Source organism: Centrocercus urophasianus, unplaced genomic scaffold (assembly GCF_019232065.1).
Source record: "Centrocercus urophasianus isolate 14NV4802_14NV808 unplaced genomic scaffold, USGS_Curo_1.0 seq_11, whole genome shotgun sequence".
Classification (NCBI taxonomy): Eukaryota; Metazoa; Chordata; class Aves; order Galliformes; family Phasianidae; genus Centrocercus; species Centrocercus urophasianus.
The window spans coordinates 39,612,836-39,633,065 of record NW_024884253.1 but is presented as its reverse complement, the minus strand read 5'-3'; the positions used below and the strand labels follow the sequence as shown (position 1 = coordinate 39,633,065).

The 20,230-nt window shown below is 41.7% G+C and overlaps 1 protein-coding gene and 4 non-coding genes across 5 annotated transcripts; 2 read left to right on the top strand and 3 right to left on the bottom strand.

Moving 5' to 3' along the window:
- The first annotated feature begins 559 nt into the window (after nt 1-559).
- On the top strand, nt 560-12,138 carry MCM4 (minichromosome maintenance complex component 4). The gene is made up of 16 exons (XM_042808921.1): nt 560-754; nt 827-982; nt 2,021-2,184; nt 2,271-2,363; nt 2,495-2,590; nt 2,701-2,796; nt 3,249-3,387; nt 3,793-4,013; nt 4,535-4,655; nt 6,518-6,777; nt 8,066-8,431; nt 8,737-8,864; nt 10,330-10,537; nt 10,865-11,093; nt 11,212-11,345; nt 11,689-12,138. Exons 1-16 carry the CDS (start codon nt 685-687, stop codon nt 11,779-11,781), a joined length of 2,574 nt encoding a protein of 857 aa, XP_042664855.1. The 5' UTR covers nt 560-684; the 3' UTR covers nt 11,782-12,138.
- A 1,363-nt stretch (nt 12,139-13,501) lies between these two features.
- On the bottom strand, nt 13,502-13,574 carry TRNAA-AGC. The gene has a single exon. It is a non-coding gene; the product is annotated as a tRNA-Ala (tRNA).
- A 501-nt stretch (nt 13,575-14,075) lies between these two features.
- TRNAA-AGC lies at nt 14,076-14,148 on the bottom strand. The gene has a single exon. It is a non-coding gene; the product is annotated as a tRNA-Ala (tRNA).
- Nucleotides 14,149-17,720: 3,572 nt separating this feature from the next.
- TRNAA-AGC lies at nt 17,721-17,793 on the top strand. Its single transcript has one exon. It is a non-coding gene; the product is annotated as a tRNA-Ala (tRNA).
- A 560-nt stretch (nt 17,794-18,353) lies between these two features.
- TRNAA-AGC lies at nt 18,354-18,426 on the bottom strand. The gene has a single exon. It is a non-coding gene; the product is annotated as a tRNA-Ala (tRNA).
- Nucleotides 18,427-20,230: the final 1,804 nt, after the last annotated feature.

Genomic DNA, 20,230 nt, shown 5'->3' with positions numbered 1-20,230 from the left:
CTGACCCAACACTGCCAGGAGCGATGGGAGGGGGAAGGCCTCTATCGTATCCGGGTTGGCGCACTCTAAGGAAGGAGAACGGTGGGCAAACGCTGGGCGAATTGTTCCAATAGGGCAAGGACGTGTGGAGAAGCGCAACGTAGGGTTTTTATCTCTCCGGAAAGTTGTCTGTAGTGACCAGCAAACACCACCCACCCGTCTTCATGCAGAATGGGCCGCTCCCCCCGGCCCGCCCACAGGACTCATTTTGCCGCGAAACTCGATCAACTGAGGGCGGTACCACTCCGCGCTGAGGGGGGATGCGCCGTTCGACCCACGGCGATTAACGGTCCGTGGGACGGCGAGCGGTTCGCACCATGCTGCTGCCCGCACTGTGAGCCTTTGGGCAGGACAGCACCGCGATCCCGAGGGCCTGGTGGAATCAACTCCTTCCGCCTTCCCTTCTGCGGACCAAGCCCCCCCTTTCCCTATCAGGTGAGAGATCCCGCGTCCGCTGCGCGCACCCATTGGCCAGAAAGCCCGCGAGAGCGCTGCCACGTGATTCTGGCGGCGCGGGAGTTCTCCGGTCTGCGGAGTGTGGAGGTGCGCTATCGGTGCTGCGCGGGGGTAGGGGGAGCGCCGCCATTTTGGGGTTCAGCCGCCGCCAGCGCTTCTCTCCCACGGTAGGACCGTTGTGGCAGCACTATGTCATCTCCCGCCTCCACGCCCAGCCGCCGGCGCGGCAAGCGCGGGCGAGGCAGCAACCCGCCGACCCGTAAGTGCTGAGGGCTGGGGGGAGGCAGGAGAGAGGGGGCGAGTCCCTGACTGCGCCACTCGTGTCCCGCAGCGCAAGACGCCCGCTCCCCTCCCTCGCAGAGGCGCCGCCCGGACGACTCCGCTTCCACCGGAGAGCTGCAGCCGCTGCCCACCTCCCCGCCCGCCGAGCAGAGCCCCCGAGCTCCCGATGCCCTCTTCTCCAGTCCACCGCAGTTCCGCCACTCGGGTGCGTTCCCTCCGTCGGTTGGAGCTGGGCAGGGGGAGGGGGCTTTGTACTCGTCAGTAGGGTGCCGTGTTGGTTTTAAAAGCTTTTTCTGCCTTTGCGGTGTTGTTTGTGTTGTTCTGTAGTAGGATTACCTTGTAATTGTTAATTACATCACCCTGCTGCTAACGAAGCACTGAAAAATGTGTTTGTTTGGACTCAATGCTTAAGTATCAGTGTGCTTTCAAAACGCTGTTGTGCTTTAAAGTCACTTCCTACAGCTTGTGGTTTTTCAGAAGAGATCAGAAGAGGGGGTGGCAGCAGGGCAGGGGGTGATCATCCACCTCTGCTCTGCCGTACTGAGGCTCCATCTGGAGTACTGGGTCTGGGTCTGGGGCACCCAGCAAAAAAAGGATGCTGAGCTGTTGGAGAGGATTCAGAGGCAGGCCACTAAGATGATCCAGAGGACTGAAGCACCTTTGCAAGCTTGAGAGTTGGGCTTGTTCAGGCAGGAGAAGGGTCCGGGGAGACTTCATTATGGCCTTCTAGAACTTGAAGGGAGCTTGCAAGTGGGAGGGAGGCTGACTTTTTACATAGCCTGATAGTGATAGGAGAAGAGGGAATGGCTTTAAACTAAGAGAGAGGAGACTTAGGTTAGATGTTAGGCGGAAATCCTTTACTGAGAGAGCAGTGAGGCACTGGCACAGCTGCCCAGAGGAGCTGTGGGTGCCCCATCTCTGGAGGCTGTCAAGGCCAGGTTGGATGGGGCCCTGGGAAGCTGAGTTGATGGGGGACAGCCCTACACATGGCAGGGGGTGGGACTGGGTGGGCTTTAAGGTCTCTTTCAACCCAAGCCATTCTGTGATCTCTACAAAGGAAGATGCTGAGCAGACATGTGACATCACTGTTCTGGTGTTAGCAGAGCACTGGAGCTGATAGCCGTTGTTCATTTGATAGGTGCAGAGTTAGAAGAATGAATCGGAAATACCCAGGCAGAATTTTAGTCCTGCTTTCAGTGTAAAGCGACGGCATGGTAGCGCTGATGAAGCACTCTCTTTGCAGCTATTCCTCTGGATTTCGATATCAGCTCTCCACTGACCTATGGCACACCTAGCTCCCGGGTGGAAGGCACCCCGCGCAGTGGTGTGCGGGGGACGCCCGTCAGGCAGCGACCCGACCTCGGCTCTGCCCGCAAGGCCAGACAGGTCGACCTACACTCAGATGGGGTAGGTGGACACTTCTGGTTTGTGTCTGACAGTTCCTTTCAGAGCAGCTTTCTGTATTTGTGTACATTTCATTTTTTTCTCTGCAGCAAGCTGAGGATCTAGCTGAGCAGTCCCTTGGACAAAGGCTCGTTATCTGGGGAACAGATGTTAATGTAGCCTCCTGCAAAGAAAAGTTCCAGGTAAGTTAGCAACTTTTTTTTTTTTTAATGAAAAGCTAGTTTGTCTTGCACACATTAGTTGGACTTCATACAAACTAAGGGTGTGCACATCTCAATTGAATTCATTTTTTCCTGTTGTCCTTGACATCCAGAAATTTCTTCAGCGTTTCATTGATCCATTGGCAAAAGAGGATGAAGACATTGGCTTGGATCTCAACCAGCCACGCTATATGCAACGACTTGAAGAGGTACTTCTAACATAGCAAAATGACATATGTGTTTGGGTTTTGTTGTTTTTTTTTTTTTACCCAGCCTTATGTGCTGTCAAGCTAAAAATTTATTTTCAAATATCTTGCAGATTAATATGGTTGGGGAACCATTTCTGAATGTAAATTGTGACCATCTAAGAGCATTTGATGAAAATCTTTACAGACAGCTCATCTGCTATCCTCAGGTGAAGTACTGCACTTGTTTACTGGCTATTAAGTGACTTTTTCATCTTTCTGTTTATGAACGTTTTTGTTTAAATGCGGAGTTTTATTTTCTATGTTTAGTGTAATTACTTCTTCATTTTAATGTCTTATTTCATAGTAGTTAAAAGGTTTTAGATCTTGTGATAGGTGTCTCCTGCACATAAAATCAGCTGTTAAGCTGCACTGTACCGAGTGCTCCATCATTTCTTTTGCAACAGTCAAATAAATAAATCTGATTTAACAGTAAGTTGCCTGTTGTGTAGGAAAATGCCAACTGTGTGTTCTTTTTTCTTTATTTTTTTTGACATCTCTGGCTGATCAGCGGCACTTTAAAACTTATTATGCAGAAACATTCTGTTAGGCTTGTGGCTTGTTAGTGCATGGTGGGTTTTTTTCTGTTCTAAGCTTAACTGTTCCTACCAATTTAACGCAGGAAGTTATCCCAACGTTTGACATGGCTGCCAACGAGATCTTTTTTGATCGCTATCCTGATTCCATATTAGAACATCAAATTCAAGTACGGCCGTACAATGCACTGAAGACTAGGAATATGAGAAGCCTAAACCCTGAAGGTAAACTTCTAAATTGCCGTGTTAGAAAACAATCTGAAGGATTTACGTAAGTTTAATTGAATTCTAACACACAATTTATGTACAGACTACTTAAAACTGGACTTATGGTCCATCCATACCAACGTCCTTCATTTTGCCTAAGTCTGTTTTGGAATTAAATGCTGTAGAGTCCAAATGAAAAACGTAATCTCTAAAGGAAGTCTATCTGTCATCAGCTACCTAGATTCTTACTTCTGTAAGAATAGAAGACTGTTTTGTATGACAACAATTTTTGTTTTATGACAAAATAGTGATATCTAACTGGATGTCCACTTTCCACTTAAAAACTAACGGGTTGTAGATCTTCCAATGTTATTTTAAATTTAAAGATTGTGATGTGATGACATAAGTATCTGTATTTTGTAGACATCGATCAACTTATCACCATCAGTGGTATGGTGATCAGGAGTTCCCAGCTAATTCCCGAGATGCAAGAAGCATTCTTTAAGTGCCAGGTGTGCGCATTCACCGCAAGAGTAGAAATTGACCGCGGCAGGATTGCTGAACCATCAGTGTGCAAGAACTGTAACACAACGCACAGCATGGCTCTGATTCACAACAGATCCATGTTTTCTGACAAACAGATGGTATGTTGCACTTTGATACTGGCTAAAATGAAGCTTTTTTCCAGTTTTTGCTTTTTCTCTCCCTAATTTCATCAGCAGCATGAAAGTATACATATTAAGAAGGAAGGTTTTCAAAACTGAGAAATGTTTTTCTCCCTCCTCATATATGAAAGAATTTAGTGAGTATAAAGCCCATACTGGGGGGAAGAAATACACTGAAAGGATTAAATGAAATATATGTACATCTTAATGTTTCTTAATAGAACCCTCTTTACTCACAGTATGCCCACTTGTATCTGGACTAGATGAGCCTTTTCTATTAGTAGCTTTTTAGCCATATCAATAATAATGAACAATTTTTGTTTTCACTGTGTTTTTTTTATTAATCAGTCTTTTTGTTTGGGAGGAATTGTTTTGTTCTTGATCAGGGTTCCTAATTGAAAATGATGCGGAAAGCTGTGATAATACAAGTTCTTGTATGCCTTGTGTACAGTTTTCTTTTTTTTTTGACGTTAAACTTGGTTTTATTTGTTTTTTCCTAGATCAAACTGCAGGAATCCCCTGAAGATATGCCAGCCGGACAGACACCTCATACAGTTGCACTGTTTGCTCACAATGATCTTGTTGATAAAGTTCAACCAGGCGATAGAGTTAATGTCACAGGTAAAACTTACTTTGATTGTCTGCATCTTCCTTTTTAACTGAACTGTAGTAGTTTAATTCATGAGTTTAATCCATGAGTCCAATTGCTTGTCTGGCAATTGAACACTTCTTAGGGTAATATGCATACAACAAATGCTGTAAAGAAGAAGTGTGTTCTGACTTGCATGTTACTACCTACATTTGCTTGTTTGTAGCTTTGTATTTGTTATGAGAAAGGCTTCCTTCTTTCCAGATATTTGTGTGTCCCCTGCAGCTGTAATCTGTCATTTTCAGTCTTTTTTTTGGGCATTTCAGATAATTGTGAGGCTTTGCTCAAAACTATATTATCTAGGGAAATCAGAAAATGGATGGGAAACAATTCCAAAGACTTTCAGTGAGTCATTTCACAGTTCCAGATAGCACAGTTTTATGTGCTGTATGAGATGAACCTGCAGGAGTGAACTGTTATGAATGAGAATGTGCTTGATAGGACCTGATGGGATGCACCCACAAGTGCTGAAGGAGCTGGACAGTGTATTTGCATCTCCATTCAGTTATCTTTGAAAGGCCATGGACACTGGGGAAGATTGCTTAGGGGCTGGATGTCACACCTATGGCAAGGAGGAGGACCTGGACAACTACAGGCCAATCAGCATCATCTTGTCCCTAAGGAAGGTATTTAATAAACCAGGTCACTGTTTAGCCATTCAGTCAGCACCTTCCTGGGATGCACATAGGGGTGTTGCCAGCAGCTCAAGGGAAGTGATCCCTTCTCCTCTGCTCATCAGTGGTAAGGATTTGGAATGCTGGCTTTCCAATATACAAGAGACTTAGATATACTGGTATGAATCTGGTGAAGGGATCTGATTTTGAGAACTGAAGACTCTCGTATGAGGAAAGGCTGAGATGGCTGGGACTGTTAAGCCTGGAGAAGGGTCTGGGTACCTACTGTGTACTTGTATGTGCTCAGTTATGAAGACAGAGAGAGAGATTCTTTGCAGTGGTGCTCAATGGTAACACATGAAGAAATGAGCACTTCTTTTTCCCTCCAGAAAATTCTAATAAAGCAAAAAGAGAAGGTGTTTTTTATTAATGCATGGATGGTCAAGCCTTGGAGCAGGTTACCCAAAGAGGCTGTGGAGTCTCTACCCTTGGAGATTGTCAGAGGATGTCACAGCTGTAGTCAGTCTCCTCTAGCTGATTCCAGTTTGAGACCCCAGCTAGACCAGACAATCTGCAGAGGTCCCTTCTGACCTTGATGATTCTGGATTCAGTGTTTCTGAGAATGCAGGTAAGAAGGAGGCAGCCTCTTAAGTAGTGTCTGCAGTCCGGAGAGCGATAACATAGAATAAATAGGTCTTGTGATATTTCAACTACATCTTAAAAAAAGCAGCGCTTTAAAATAACTGTACTACCAGCCATTATAGATTAGATTATTATTATAAACCTGTTACTAAGTTTCACACTTAATTAAAAGTTTAAGTGCTGGCTTCAGTCTTTTTTTAGTGCCAGGACTTCCAAAAGTCTTCCTTATTCTTTCAATATTATTTAACCATTTTCATTGTTGAGAACACTTTTGACAGGAATGCTGAACATAGCAAACAAGTGAAGGTGCAGACAACTTAAGTGTGTTCCATCATCTTCCAGGTGACTTACTGGTAGTGGGAAATCACAGAATCACAGAATTGTAGGGGTTAGAAGGGACCTCCAGAGATCATCGAGTCCAACCCCCCTGCCAAAGCAGGTTCCCTACACCCAATAAATAAACTGCTTAAAGTTGTTAGTTCATTTTGAAGAGCTTTACTTTGCAAAGGAAAAACAGAGATATCAGTTTGAGAGTTAATATGTTTCTTTTATCTAATGCTGTCATGAATTGTATTTAGGTATCTACAGGGCAGTCCCAATTCGAGTTAATCCCAGGGTCAGCGTTGTAAAATCTGTCTATAAAACCCACATTGATGTCATACATTATCGCAAGACTGATTCAAAACGCCTGCATGGTGTTGATGAGGAAACGGAGCAAAAAATGTTTACAGAGGAACGTGTGGCACTTCTAAAAGAGCTATCTACCAAAGCAGACATATATGAGAGACTTTCTTCAGCACTGGCCCCAAGCATCTATGAGCATGAAGATATTAAAAAGGTAAAATGAATTCCATATTTTGCTTGTAAAACATTTCTGAAGTGCAAGTACACTTAATTATTTGCTATAGAAATGAGACTTCAAAATGTTGAACAAAAAAAAAAAAAGCAACCAAAACAATCCTGGATCTCAATCAGTCTTAAAATTCTGAACTTGTCAGGATAGAGTTGGTTGTTATTGCTTTCAGGATGCAATCCAAGGGAAGATGTTGAAAAGGTAGGAAGACAGCAGAACTGGGAAAACAAACCACTGTCAGTAGTGTGTCTCAAGGTATAATAAGGGACTGCAACAAGCCTCTTTAAACTAATTCTTCATAGACCTGTGCATTATCAGAGTTTATGGGCTGCTGAGATGGCAAGCTGTTTAAATTCAAGGCAACAGTTTTCTCCTGAAATGGGCATACTATCTTCTCAAGTTTTTGTTACCTCCTTGTGAAAGTAATACAGTGTATCAGGTGTATGCAGCTAGGTATAATTAAGGAAAGCTGGGGAACCTTCACTGAGGGACACTGTTCACAGCAACATTCCAGACTTTTCTTTAATACTTGCAAATGCCTGAGAACTAATATGAATAAGTTGTTCCGTGCCTTTACTGTAAGGTTTCTGTGCTGAAAGAAATTTCAATAATTCTAGCTTACTCATAAGCTTAGAAGCCTGTGTTTATACTAAAAATTACAGTACTTTTACAGTGTTACATACTAGTTGCTTTTGTTTCCTTGCTAATGCTGCAAGTTGTAGACTTTCTTTGGGAAGTAGAAAGGAGAAAGTACTGGCAAATTCCAAATAAATAAAAGCCTTAAACACTTAATTTATGTGCGTCTAAAGAACTTCGTGTTATTTTCTGAATATCTTTTTTTCTTTTTTCTTAAAAGAAAATGCTTGATTTTTTTTGTCTTGAATAAAAAGCTGATACCACAATTTTTAATTTATTTATTCATTTTGATGCTACAGAAGCGGTAACAATACTGTGGTCCCAGATTAAGTATAGCCTCAACATAAGGACTAATCTGTTCTGGCCTTCCAGTTATCTGCAGAATTGGCTACTGAAATTGGAAGCTGTGTTGTCCCTAACAATATAATTGTATATTTGTAATTAACTTGAAGATATCTATAAAGGAAGAACCCTTTTTTTTACAATGAAAGCTTTCTTTCCTATCAGTTATTTTTAGCTGTTTCAGTTCAAAATATGGTTGAATGCAACAGTTCAGTTGTCTCTGTTAACTGTGCAGGAGCTGATAGTCTGACTTTAAAGAGCATGTTTGCTTTTTTTTTTTTTTTTTCTTTTACAGGGTATTCTACTTCAGCTCTTTGGAGGATCAAGAAAGGATTTCACTCACACAGGAAGAGGCAACTTCCGTGCAGAGATCAACATTCTTCTCTGCGGTGATCCTGGCACTAGTAAATCCCAGCTGCTCCAGTATGTGTACAACCTGGTTCCTCGAGGCCAGTATACCTCTGGGAAAGGCTCAAGTGCAGTTGGTCTTACTGCATATGTGATGAAGGATCCAGAAACTCGGCAGCTGGTTCTTCAGACGGGCGCTTTAGTACTCAGTGATAATGGAATCTGCTGCATTGATGAGTTTGATAAAATGAATGAAAGCACAAGATCAGTACTTCATGAAGTAATGGAACAACAGACTCTCTCCATTGCAAAGGTTGGTGTCTGCTTAAGTCCAAGTTCTTTGTTCTGAGCATCAACTCAGGGCAGATGAAACCAAAAAGTTACCAGAATCAGGGTTCGTTCTTTCCTAATGTTGTCAGTGGATCAATCCTAAATGATGTAACATCTTGTTCTTATGTACACATGGCGATCCTTGCATAAAATGTATTATTTCCAGATGCCTTTCTTCTTGCTTTACTCTAGAAGGCTTCTGCAATGAATTTTATTATTATGAAACCCATTAAATAACGCTGATCTTATGAAGGTTTTGAATCCAGAAATGCTTTTTCATTTTAACAGGCTGGAATCATTTGTCAACTGAATGCTCGTACATCTATTCTAGCAGCAGCTAACCCTGTAGAATCACAATGGAATCCAAAAAAGACTACTATTGAAAACATCCAGCTTCCTCACACGCTGTTATCGAGGTACTGAACACCTCCTCACGTCTCATTTTTTTTTTTACCTGTTGTGAAAAAGATTCAGTATGGCAACATCAGAATTGCAGCTTCTGCATGAGTGGAGAACTGCCTTTTAGCATACTTATCTTGAACAGAAGATCTGATGAAATCTGTAGATCTTTATTTTTGTTTTTGTTGTGTTCTTTCATTGGCTTTTTTTTCCTTCCCCCTGTATTAGGATTATCCTCTGGAGGAGTTACCCTGAACCTTACTGTAGTTGGTAACTTGAACAGAAACCCAGCATGATTTTCACAACCTTGTATAAGTTTTAAGTGAAACACTGATGATTAGGGAACTTGCACTGGATGTGGTGGACTCTAAAGTTCTGTGCCTGCTTGTTTTCATCCTGTGAAATTCAGTCAGGAAGGGGGCAGAGGTAGCCTTGGACAGTAGCTGTTAAAAAGATTTTAGCATTTGCTGATGTAAAATTAAACTAGGTACTATAATTGTGAGGGATTCCTACTCTAAAGTGTGTGGATGGTATGCTGGATATTCTGAGAACACCATTTATAGTTTAGAATTCAATGAAAGGCCACTGACAGTAACAGATAAGTGTCTTAGTTGGGATATATGTTGCATTGCCTCCTACGGTACTGACCTAAAACCAGGCCAGGACCAAATGACTGCACGCACACACCAATATGATGAACAGCAAAATGGTGTTTATTACACGTGAACTCTAGCTTATATAACCTGTGTACTTCATCTACGCCCCTAAGGGCACGTGCCACACATCAATCATAGAGCAGGGAGAGGGCCTACCGCGTCACATCCCGTGGGGGGTCTCGCAGTCGCCTGCAACAGATAGACTGAAGGAAACTAGGTTTGAGCATGTCTCGTTTCTGCCATTTATTGGATTTAAGCTTTTGAAAACATACGACTGGCTAGCTAGGAAATTATTATTTGCAGTTATCTACGATGTTACCTACTGTTTGCAAAACTATTATGAAACTTTCTTTCTTTTTGAATTCAGGTTTAAGCTCCAGATATTTTGTATTTGTTTTAAATGCATATACATCTATATGCATATAGTGAATAGCTATGCACCCTGATTGCTCTGTTTTCCAGGGCTGCAGCTCTTACAGTAAGTTTGTCCTTTGTTATTTGTTTAAAACCCCCAAATAAAAAAGACTGTCAGCCTTGAACTGAATTCCACAGAATGTATCTTGTCTTCAAACTGCTTATGTTGAAAGCAAATCTAAACTGATCTGAGGGTTGGACTCAGTCTCTCCAGGTCTCTTCCACCAGCTGCAGTTCTGTAATGTTTTGCATTTGAAAGAGTTTGAAGAAAAAATACTCTTTCAGTTTAAAGAGCACCTTCCATTTACAGTAGCATCTCCTGATTCTAATTGTGAAGTGAAAAACCATAAAAGAAGCGACTCTAAATTGCAGGAAAGTATACGCGCTGATATTTGATTCTTATCCCATTCAGATTTGACTTGATCTTTTTAATGTTGGACCCACGTGATGAAGCCTATGACAGACGCCTTGCTCGCCACTTAGTTTCACTGTACTACCAAAGTGAAGAAAGGCTGGAGGAGGAGTACATGGACATGGCAGTACTGAGGGATTACATTGCCTTTGCTCGTGGTTATATAAATCCCAGGTTAAGTGAGGAAGCAAGCCAAGCCCTTATTGAGGTAAAGTAATTGCTGTTGAGAATGTTCCAAGTCTTTGCTGACTTCTCAAAATGGGCAAAATGCTCAACTATTTCTGTTTCTTACCTATCAAAAACCTCTAAAAATCACAAGCTTTTAAAAAGAAAGAGGGAAGTACTATGAAAGTAATTCTGTACTGTAATCCTTAAGTTGCTTTTTGAAGCATTGGCTTGATTTTTATCATGTTTGAAGCATGTGGCTTTCCAGAGTTGCTGGTAGTCAGGGATAACAAACGAGGGATAAAAGAAACTTGTAAATTAGGGCAGTAACGGGATTTCCTGCAATAGTTAATGCCTGCCTTGTTTTCAGGCATACGTGGACATGAGGAAGATTGGAAGTGGCAGGGGAATGGTTTCTGCATATCCTCGACAACTCGAGTCTCTGATCCGGCTGGCAGAAGCCCATGCTAAAGTACGCTTTTCTGAGAAAGTTGAAACCATTGATGTAGAAGAAGCAAAACGCCTCCATCGGGAAGCTCTGAAGCAGTCTGCTACTGACCCAAGGACTGGCATTGTGGACATATCCATCCTCACTACAGGTTTGTGTTTTTGTAGGGATAAAACTAAGATGTTCTGGGGCTTTTGTCACTTTTTAAATGTAACTTAACCTATCCTCTGTAACTTAGTACTACAAGGTGATTATTTTCTTGTTGTAAGGAATGAGTGCAACTGCACGTAAGCGGAAAGAGGAGTTGGCTCAAGCCTTGAAGAAGCTTATCCAGTCAAAGGGTAAAACACCAGCTTTGAAGTATCAGCAGCTTTTTGAAGATCTCCGAGCACAGTCTGACACAGTAAGCTTTCTGCTTTTTTTTTTTTTTTTTTCCTTTTTTTACAGTTTCATTAATATAAAAGCATAGCATTTTTACAAATCAGTATAAACTCTTCCTCAAATCACATTGTTAATTTGACTGGAAAGCCAGTTCCACTGCGTAAGCTTTGATTTCTGAATCTTTGTCACTTCAGAAGACGAGAAAAACAACTTGGCTACAGGGTTCTGGGCCAGATTTAAATTGCAGAACGTATTCAAATTTATGGGGAAGGAACCTTGATAAGAGAAGTGATAGGAAGTAAAGTATTTTGGTTGGTTTTGTTTGTTTCCCTCCATCTTTACTTGATTTTTCTATTCTCTTTTAGGCTGTCACTAAAGAGATGTTTGAGGAAGCACTTCGTGCCTTGGCTGATGATGACTTCTTGACTGTGACTGGAAAAACTGTTAGATTGCTGTAAGTTAGTCCTTCCTTGCCAGCCAGCTGTGGCTTTTACTTCGTCTTCTGTACAATGCTGCCAGCTTGGAAGATCTTCCAAGTTTTGGGACTATCATTTGCTGTAAGTGCCACTTAATCTCTTGTGCTGATAGAGTAGTAACCATTGTGAAGGTCTAAAATGCTTTAATTGAGTAACGCTATTTACATTTGAGAAAATGTAATTTCTAGTGTTTTATTGCTGTGTTTTTATGTTTTGTAGAACATGCTAATATCACTGTATGCATTTCCAATGGAATTGTAAAAATTCATCATAAATTACTGATGAATGCAGTTGGACTTTGCTGTTATCTGTAATAAAGTTATTTGATTTAAAAGCCTACATGCATATCTTGTGATAAACCGTTTTCAATCTAGAATTTCTGATTGCTGCTAGAAAGCTTTGAGAGCATGAAAGTTAGTGGGGGGTTTTTTTTTGTTTTTTTTTTTTCTTTGTAAATCTAACTTATGTACTTTTGTGTTAGTATCCACAAGATTAAAAGAAAAAGACAGGTATCTTCTACTTGAAAGTGAAGTTTCTTAATGTAATCTTAATTATGACTGGCTAAATTAAGATAGCACAAGGCATTACAATAAGGGATAGGTAAGTCCTGAAAGAACAAGGTTACAGTACTGCGTGGCTGGAGAATCTTCTGTTTTGGCTGGGTAGGTATATATGCCTTCAGCCACTGCATGTGAATCACTGCTACAGTTTAAAGAGCTGAACTAACAGGAGAGTTGTCTAATTCACTTCAGTGCAAACAACACTGTGCTCATCTCAACTGCTTGCTTAACAATTTCAGGCAAAAAGGGTGTCACAATCAGTGTTCTGAAGTCAAGCCCCCCATATTTATAGCAGTTTCCTGGACATCATAAGGCCATGACCCTCCAACCCTAAGAATGTCCCAGGACAATGAAAACATGGCTGTGCTGGGTGAGGGGAAGCTAGGGCCTGAGAGTTGCCCTCCTTGTCACCTGTGGGAGTCTGTGGGGCGCCATTTTAAGGCCATTTCTCTGTAATGCTTTCACTGTTGATTCCAATAAAGATCTGGAAATTAAGTAAATGCATGGACAATGCTTAGCTGAAAGGAAGGAAGGAATTCAGTTTCACTACGATACTTGGCACTAGTGAGGCCTCACCTTGTGTACAGTGTTCCGTTTTGGACATCTCAATACAGAAGGGATATAGAGGTGCTGGAGGAGGTCCAAAGAAGGGCAACAAGGCTTGTGAAGGACTTGGAGAATATGCCCTGTAAGGACTGACTGAAGGAACTGGGGATATTTAGTATGGGGAAGAGGAGGCTGAGGGCAGACCTTATTGCTCTCTTCAAACACCTGAAAGTTGACAGCACCAAGAACGGGTGACAGGATGAGGTGTCAAGTTGCACCAGGGTAAGTTTAAGTTAAATATCAGGTAAAACTTCTTTTAACACCTAGAGAGGGTTGTTAAGCACTGGAATAGGCTCCTAGGGAGGTGGTTCAGTCACCATCCCTGGATGTGTTTAAAAACCATTTGGATGTGGTGCTCAGGGACACAATTTGGCAGGGGTTGTTAGAATTTGGGTAGTATGGTTGGGCTGTGGTTGGACTTGATCTTTAAGGTCTTTTCCAACCTGAACAATTCTATGATTAAAACAAAACTAATGTTTTACCGAAATAGTGCCATCTTTTTAGTAACTTCTAATACTTAATGCTTAGCAAAACACTGGAGAATGCGGGCATCGATCCCGCTACCTCTCGCATGCTAAGCGAGCGCTCTACCATTTGAGCTAATTCCCCCTTTTCACCATTAATAGAGATGATAAAGCTCCCAGGTTCAGACTATGTAATCTGCAGATTTTATATGGATGTATTTTTCATTTCTCTCTTGCACTTGTCTCTCTTCATAAATGAAAACACATTCAACTTCAATTTTTAAAACAGTGTTTGTAATATTTCATTTTTCATTTCTTATCAGTTCATTTGGAAATAAGATGAAATAAATGTGTTTTCCAGGTGTAAAAAATATTTTTTAAAAGTTTATTACTTGGAATTCTTAGGACGTATTAATTCTGACATTTGATTCTTCCTTTCTCTTCTCCTTGCGATCCATCAGTCTCTACTTATATATATTTTCTATAAATATGCAAAATTATTTAAATGTAATCAAACACAGGGTAGCACTTGAGAAATGAAACATGAGCATCTAAAAAGTAACAGTTTGTCTCACAAAATTCCACATCAATACATGAAAACACAATTCGTAGTTAATGGTGTGTTCTACTACAAGCAAAACAACACTGGAGAATGCGGGCATCGATCCCGCTACCTCTCGCATGCTAAGCGAGCGCTCTACCATTTGAGCTAATTCCCCTCCCATGGCCCTAATTTACCCTCTAATCACAGATTTTAGTAACTACAAACACAGCATTTCCTTCAGAGACTGCCCCTTTATGCCTGGCAGTAACCCCAAACCAGCCATTCGGAACGCCTATGGCCACTTGAGCTTGTCTATTTTTTCCTTCCTCAAAGATAGCAGGGATAATTAAGTAAGCCTAACACAAAAGAATAAAAAAAAAAAAAAAAAAAAACTTTGGGGCAAGTTTCTCCCACAAGCTCTCCTCCCATGAAATGTGGAGGGGGAAGAGAAGTAAAGAAGATTATATTCCTTAGAATAACTAACGCCTTACTAAACTAGAATTAATCATAGAATCACAAGGTTGGAAACAACCTATAAGATCATCTAGTCCAACCGTCTCCTCATCATTGCCACCCCAAGCACTAAACCATATCATGCAGCACGTCATCCAGACGCCTCTTGAACACTGCCAGGGACGGCAACTCCACCACCTCTCTGGGCAGCCATTCCAGTGCCTGACCACTCTCTGAGAGAAAAAGTTCTTCCTTATGTCTAATCTAAACCTCCTCTGATACAACCTGTGGCCATTACCCTGTGTCCTGCTCGTTGCCTGGGAGAAGAGGCCAAATAGAATAGTTTGGGTTGGAAGATACCTTTAAGATCCTTTAGCTCCAGCTCTCCTGCTATAGGCAGGGACGCCTCCCTTTGGACTAGGTTGCTCAAAGCCCCATCCAGCCTTGCCTTGAACATCTCCAGGGAGGGGACATCCACAGCCTCTCTGGACAACATTTTCCAGTGTCTCACCACCCTCACAGTAATTAATTTCTTCCTGATATCTAGTCAAAATCTACCCTTTTCAAGTTTAAAACCATTTCCCCTGATCCTATCACAAAAAAGAATACATTCCATATCAATGGCTGTTGTCGGCAACTGCGAGACTGCGAGACCCCCCTGCAGGATGTGACGCGTTAGGCCCTCTCCCTGCTCTATGACTGATGGGTGGTACATGCCCTTAGGGGCGTAGAAGCAGCACATAGGCTATATAAGCTAGTGTATACGTGTAATAAACACCATTTGCTGCTCATCACATTGGTGTCACCTCAGTAATTGGCCAAGCTGCGGTCTCCCGGGGGAGCGGAACGGGCGCTTACTGCAACAAATGGCTCAAAATCAATGTTTGGGTCAGTAGTATTGAAGAGCATATTTAAACACGTAAAACGTGAAACAGTTATTATGATGGGAAACTACCGAAAACATCACCGCACCCTGCAGGAAGTGTTTACATATGTTCATACTTCCAAGTATAGCAGAACACTAATGAAATATTAATGAGAGACCTACCACTGTGATAACAGTTCTACCCACAGTAACAGCAAAACACACTTATTTTTGCTTCACTCAACAGTAGATGCTCTATTTACTCTGTAAGTTGTCTCTTACAGTAGGAGCAGGGTTGGTCTCTTCTTGCTGGTGACAGTATGATGGGATGTGGCGCTCAGGGACACGATTTAGAGGAGGACTGTTAGACCTAGGGTACTATGGTTAGGTTGTGATTGGACTCAATGAGATCTTTTCTAACCTGAGCAATTCTATGATTCTATATAGGGGTTGTTACAGTTATTGATTACCTGCTGTTGTTTGAGGAAGTTTTCTATCATGCTTATCACCGCATCAATTCTTATACCACGTCAGTGAAATTTTTCTTTTCATCTGGATGTGCATGAGTAAGTAAATGAAAATATTCTCCAGACAAAAAACAAAACAAAACAAAAAACCAACCCACACAAAAACTTCCCTAGAGAGCCATTGCAGAAATTAGGCAAACAGATAGCAACCTTTCAAACTGATGTGATTTATTCTTCTTTGATGAGGGAAGCAAACTCACAGACAGTGCAGTAGAGCAGCTCAAAGTTAATCCAAAACTTGCATTTGCCCTGACAGGCCCTAAGAAGCTCAGCAAAAGTAAAATCTGGTAATATGAACTTGTAGTAGTTTACCAAGCATACTGCAAAGGAAGACACGATTTAGAATTCAATATGCATTATCTACATAAGCAGATTTTGTATTGTATTTTACCTCCACAGCCTCTCATAGAACGGCTTGGTCTGGAAGGGACATGAAAGATCACACAGATTCCCATCCAACCTGGCCTTGACAATCCCCAGGGATGGGGCACCCACAGCTTCTCTGGGCAGCTGTGCCAGCAGCACCTTGCCACCCTCTGAGTAAACAATTTCCTCCTGACTTGTAAACCTCCCCTCTTTTCATTTTCTAAATAATTCATCAATAAATTTGACAGTGGGCCACACCTGTCTTACTGTATTTCTGAAAAGTTCCTAGTGACTCCATACATTCAAGACACAATACCATTTTAACTAAATCATCATAATAAATACAAAAAGGTAGACATCTGTGGAACATAAATCAGGATGATTATGACACCAAAAGGAAGGACATCATAAGGTCCAACGAATCCATCTGTAAGGTCTTGCACTTGGGACACAGCAACCGTATTAGTACACGCTGGGGGATGCAAGGATGGAGCATAGCCCTGTTGAGAAGGATCTGGGGTTACTGGTAGATGGCAAGCTGGACATGAACCAGCAATGTGCCCTCACAGCCTAGAAAACCAACCATATCACAGACAGTATTAGAGATGTGTGGCCAGCAGGGCAAGGGAGATGATCCTGTCCCTGAGGATGAGGCCTCACTTGGAGTACTGTATCTAGATACGGAGCCCTCAGTACAGGAGAGACATGGAACTGTTGCAGTGTATCCAGAGAAGGGCCATACAAATAATCCAAGGAATGGAATACCTCCCTATGTGGACAGCCAGAGAGCTGGGCTTGTTCAGCCTGGAGAACGATCTAGGAAGACCTGAGAGCAGCATTTCAGTATCTAAAGGAGGGCTATAAAAAGGAAAAGGACAAGCTCTTTAGCAGGATCTGTTGTGATATGACAAGGGGAAATGGTTTCAAACTAAAGGAGAAGAGGTTTAGATTGGATGTAAGGAAGAAGTTTTCTACAACAGCAGTAGTGAGGCGCTGACGCAAGTTACCCAGAGAGGTGGTGGTTGCCCTGTACCCAGAGACACTCAAGGTTAAACTGGATGGGGCTCTGAGCAACCTGATCTAGCTGTAAGAGTCCTTGTTCTCTGTAGGGGAGTAGAACTGAATGACCTTCAAAGGTCTCTTCTAACTCGAAGTATTCTATAATTCCATGACACAAATGAACACTTTATTTTCCACAAACTGTGGTAAGAATAAACATCTTAAATGTTGTATTTATTGTTTACATACAACTTCTTAGAATATTAGCAGAAAAGAATGTAACTTGAAAACCATACAAAAGAAAAATGACATTACCATTCAGTAACTGCTGATAGCATACCTCTAGACTTACAGGTTATCTGGTATTTGCATTGTAACGAGTTTAAAAAAAAAAAGTTTAAAAAAAAACAACACCTCATTTCAACAAAAGCTCTAGTGGAGTCTTTGCATAAGGAAGTATGCTAACAGAAGGGAGCAATTACAGCAGGCACGCTGTGACTCAGCACCAGTACACGTACCCACAACAACCATTGCAATGGGGAATTAGCTCAAATGGTAGAGCGCTCGCTTAGCATGCGAGAGGTAGCGGGATCGATGCCCGCATTCTCCAGTGTTTTGAAAACGCTGCTATATACGTATCACCACGTAAGATTTTCTTCCACAAGATCTTCAAGTTTGTGAAAGAAAATAATTTAAGGCACCGTTTCACAAGGCAAGCAGAACAGCAGAAAATCTCAGTGCAGAAGGCACTTACTTTACTCTGCAAAAAAGCAATTATTCACAGAAGAATTTCATACTCGTCCTGTTTTGTCCACTGAAACCATTGACACTGTTCACATGCTCCCTAAACTGGATTTATCTTAATCCTTATACAACCACTTTGGAGAAATGCATCTAAACTCTAAAAAGCCCTACAATGTAAAGGCGTATTTATAAAGCCAAAATCAGAAACAACAGCAGTACCAGCCAGCGTGCTTTTGTTTTTCGTTCTTCAAAGCCCGTTCTTCAAATCGAGCAACAGGGATCGATTTCTTTTTTGTGCAGGCAGCAATCACAACTTTAGAGAGAAAAAAAAAAAAAGTTAGCATTGTCTTCTGCAAAGAAAAAAATACAACTGGTAACTGAAGAAACGGCATAGAGATGACAACGGAGATAAAAGCAAACAGCAAGTGGAGAATGCGGGCATCGATCCCGCTACCTCTCGCATGCTAAGCGAGCGCTCTACCATTTGAGCTAATTCCCCGTGCCGGGGGGGGGGTCCAGAGCACTGTCCATCGCGAGCAGATGCGCTGTCACTGATGACTCACGAGGCATTTCCTCAAGATTTAATGCACCACCTGTTCAGCCCTTCCCTTTTCTCTCCTTCTGCTCAGTATCCATCGCAGTACCTATAATTGCTGGATAGCATCCCATACAAGATGGGAATCACACAGTGATTCTGGGAATTTTCATTAGTCATTCAATCCATATGTTTTTTAACCTCTCCTAACACTGCCTAGACTTGAGCACTCCCTGCAACACATACTTTGTACTGCTAGAATCTAGGCTCCATAATGGACAAGAATATAGGAATGCAACCTAATTCTACGCTGACCCTTCCTGCTCTTCCCTGAGCATTCCTTCTGCATCGCAGAATAGCAGTGGTTAGAAGGGACGTCTAGAGATCAAATCCACCCCCCCACACTGTAATCCCTACAGTAGGTTGCACAGGTAGGCATCCAGTGTCTTAAATATCTCCAAACAAGAAGACTCCAATTGTCTATTTCTTTTACAGGCTTCATGTATTTCTGCCAGGCAACCTTAAGACAAAATATCATTTTCATGCTCTTTTGTGCTTTTTCAAAGTCTTTTTACTGGACATTTTAACATTTAATGCATATTTATGATCTCATTTTCCTTATTCATACATAGTCTTTAACATTCTGAAGAATGACATTTTACCTTTCACAGCACACCTGTACCCTGCTGATCAATCACAAAATTTCTTACCCTGTTTTCTTCTTCCAGTCCCTCTTGAACAGAAATTTGTTCTCGAATTTAGAGAAAACCTTTTTGCAACGGCTTCAATTTCTCTGACACACATTTTTAACATGTCTGGTTTCTGCTTTAAATTTCATCGGAAAAGATCAGCTGAGCACTAAGAGTCCAGGGCATGTTCTGTACTACTTTATCTGAGAAGATTATATCTAACAGAGGGTGACAGTATACTTATTACTGAATGAATTAACCAATAAAAGAAATACTGGTCCTATATTGAAAATAATTTAAAAACAATTCTCTACTTTATGAAACCTTCTATTTAATGTCAGCCTGGCTTAATTTCCTTCACTGGTACTACAGCAGAGGACTAGGCTGCTCTGGAGCAAGACAGTTGGAGCTCAACCTTTAGTAAGACTGCAAAGCAGCACAAATATCCCTAAGTTTGCTCCCATTTCACACAGTCAGTGTCCAATAGCAGCTACTGTCCAAGTCCGATTTAAACAGAAATACAGCAGAGAATGCTGCTTCCAGTAACACCCTGCCTATAAGCATGGTTTCTGTGTTCTCCAATGCGAAAATGGCAGGCTAGACTTCAACTACACCTTACGTACCGTGGTTCTGTAATATCACAAAACCATGCCTCTCAGGTTCAAACAAAAAGGTTGCCAGTGTTCACAGCTTAATTCTATTTGCCACATTCCCACATGAAAAACACATTTAGCAACTACCTGGAAGAATACAACACACACTGACCTTTATGGCTCCTGCTCAGTTTGCTTCCAAATCACCTACAGGGTATTTCTGACCTCACAAACAGGGACTGCAGACTGCATGGCCTAACACCCTAACCTGTTGCTTGATACATCCGTCAGAGACAAAAAATGTATTAGTATTCCTGTATCTTGAGCTCCCTCCTGTGGATTTTACAAAGGAATAGAACTACGTACTTCCCAGTATATGAGAATTTCTCTAGATTAATAAAATAGTTTTAAGCAGAATGATCTCATCCAACTGAACAAAAGAGAAAAAGTCCCAAGGAACTAGATCAGTAAATGATCAGAACAAAG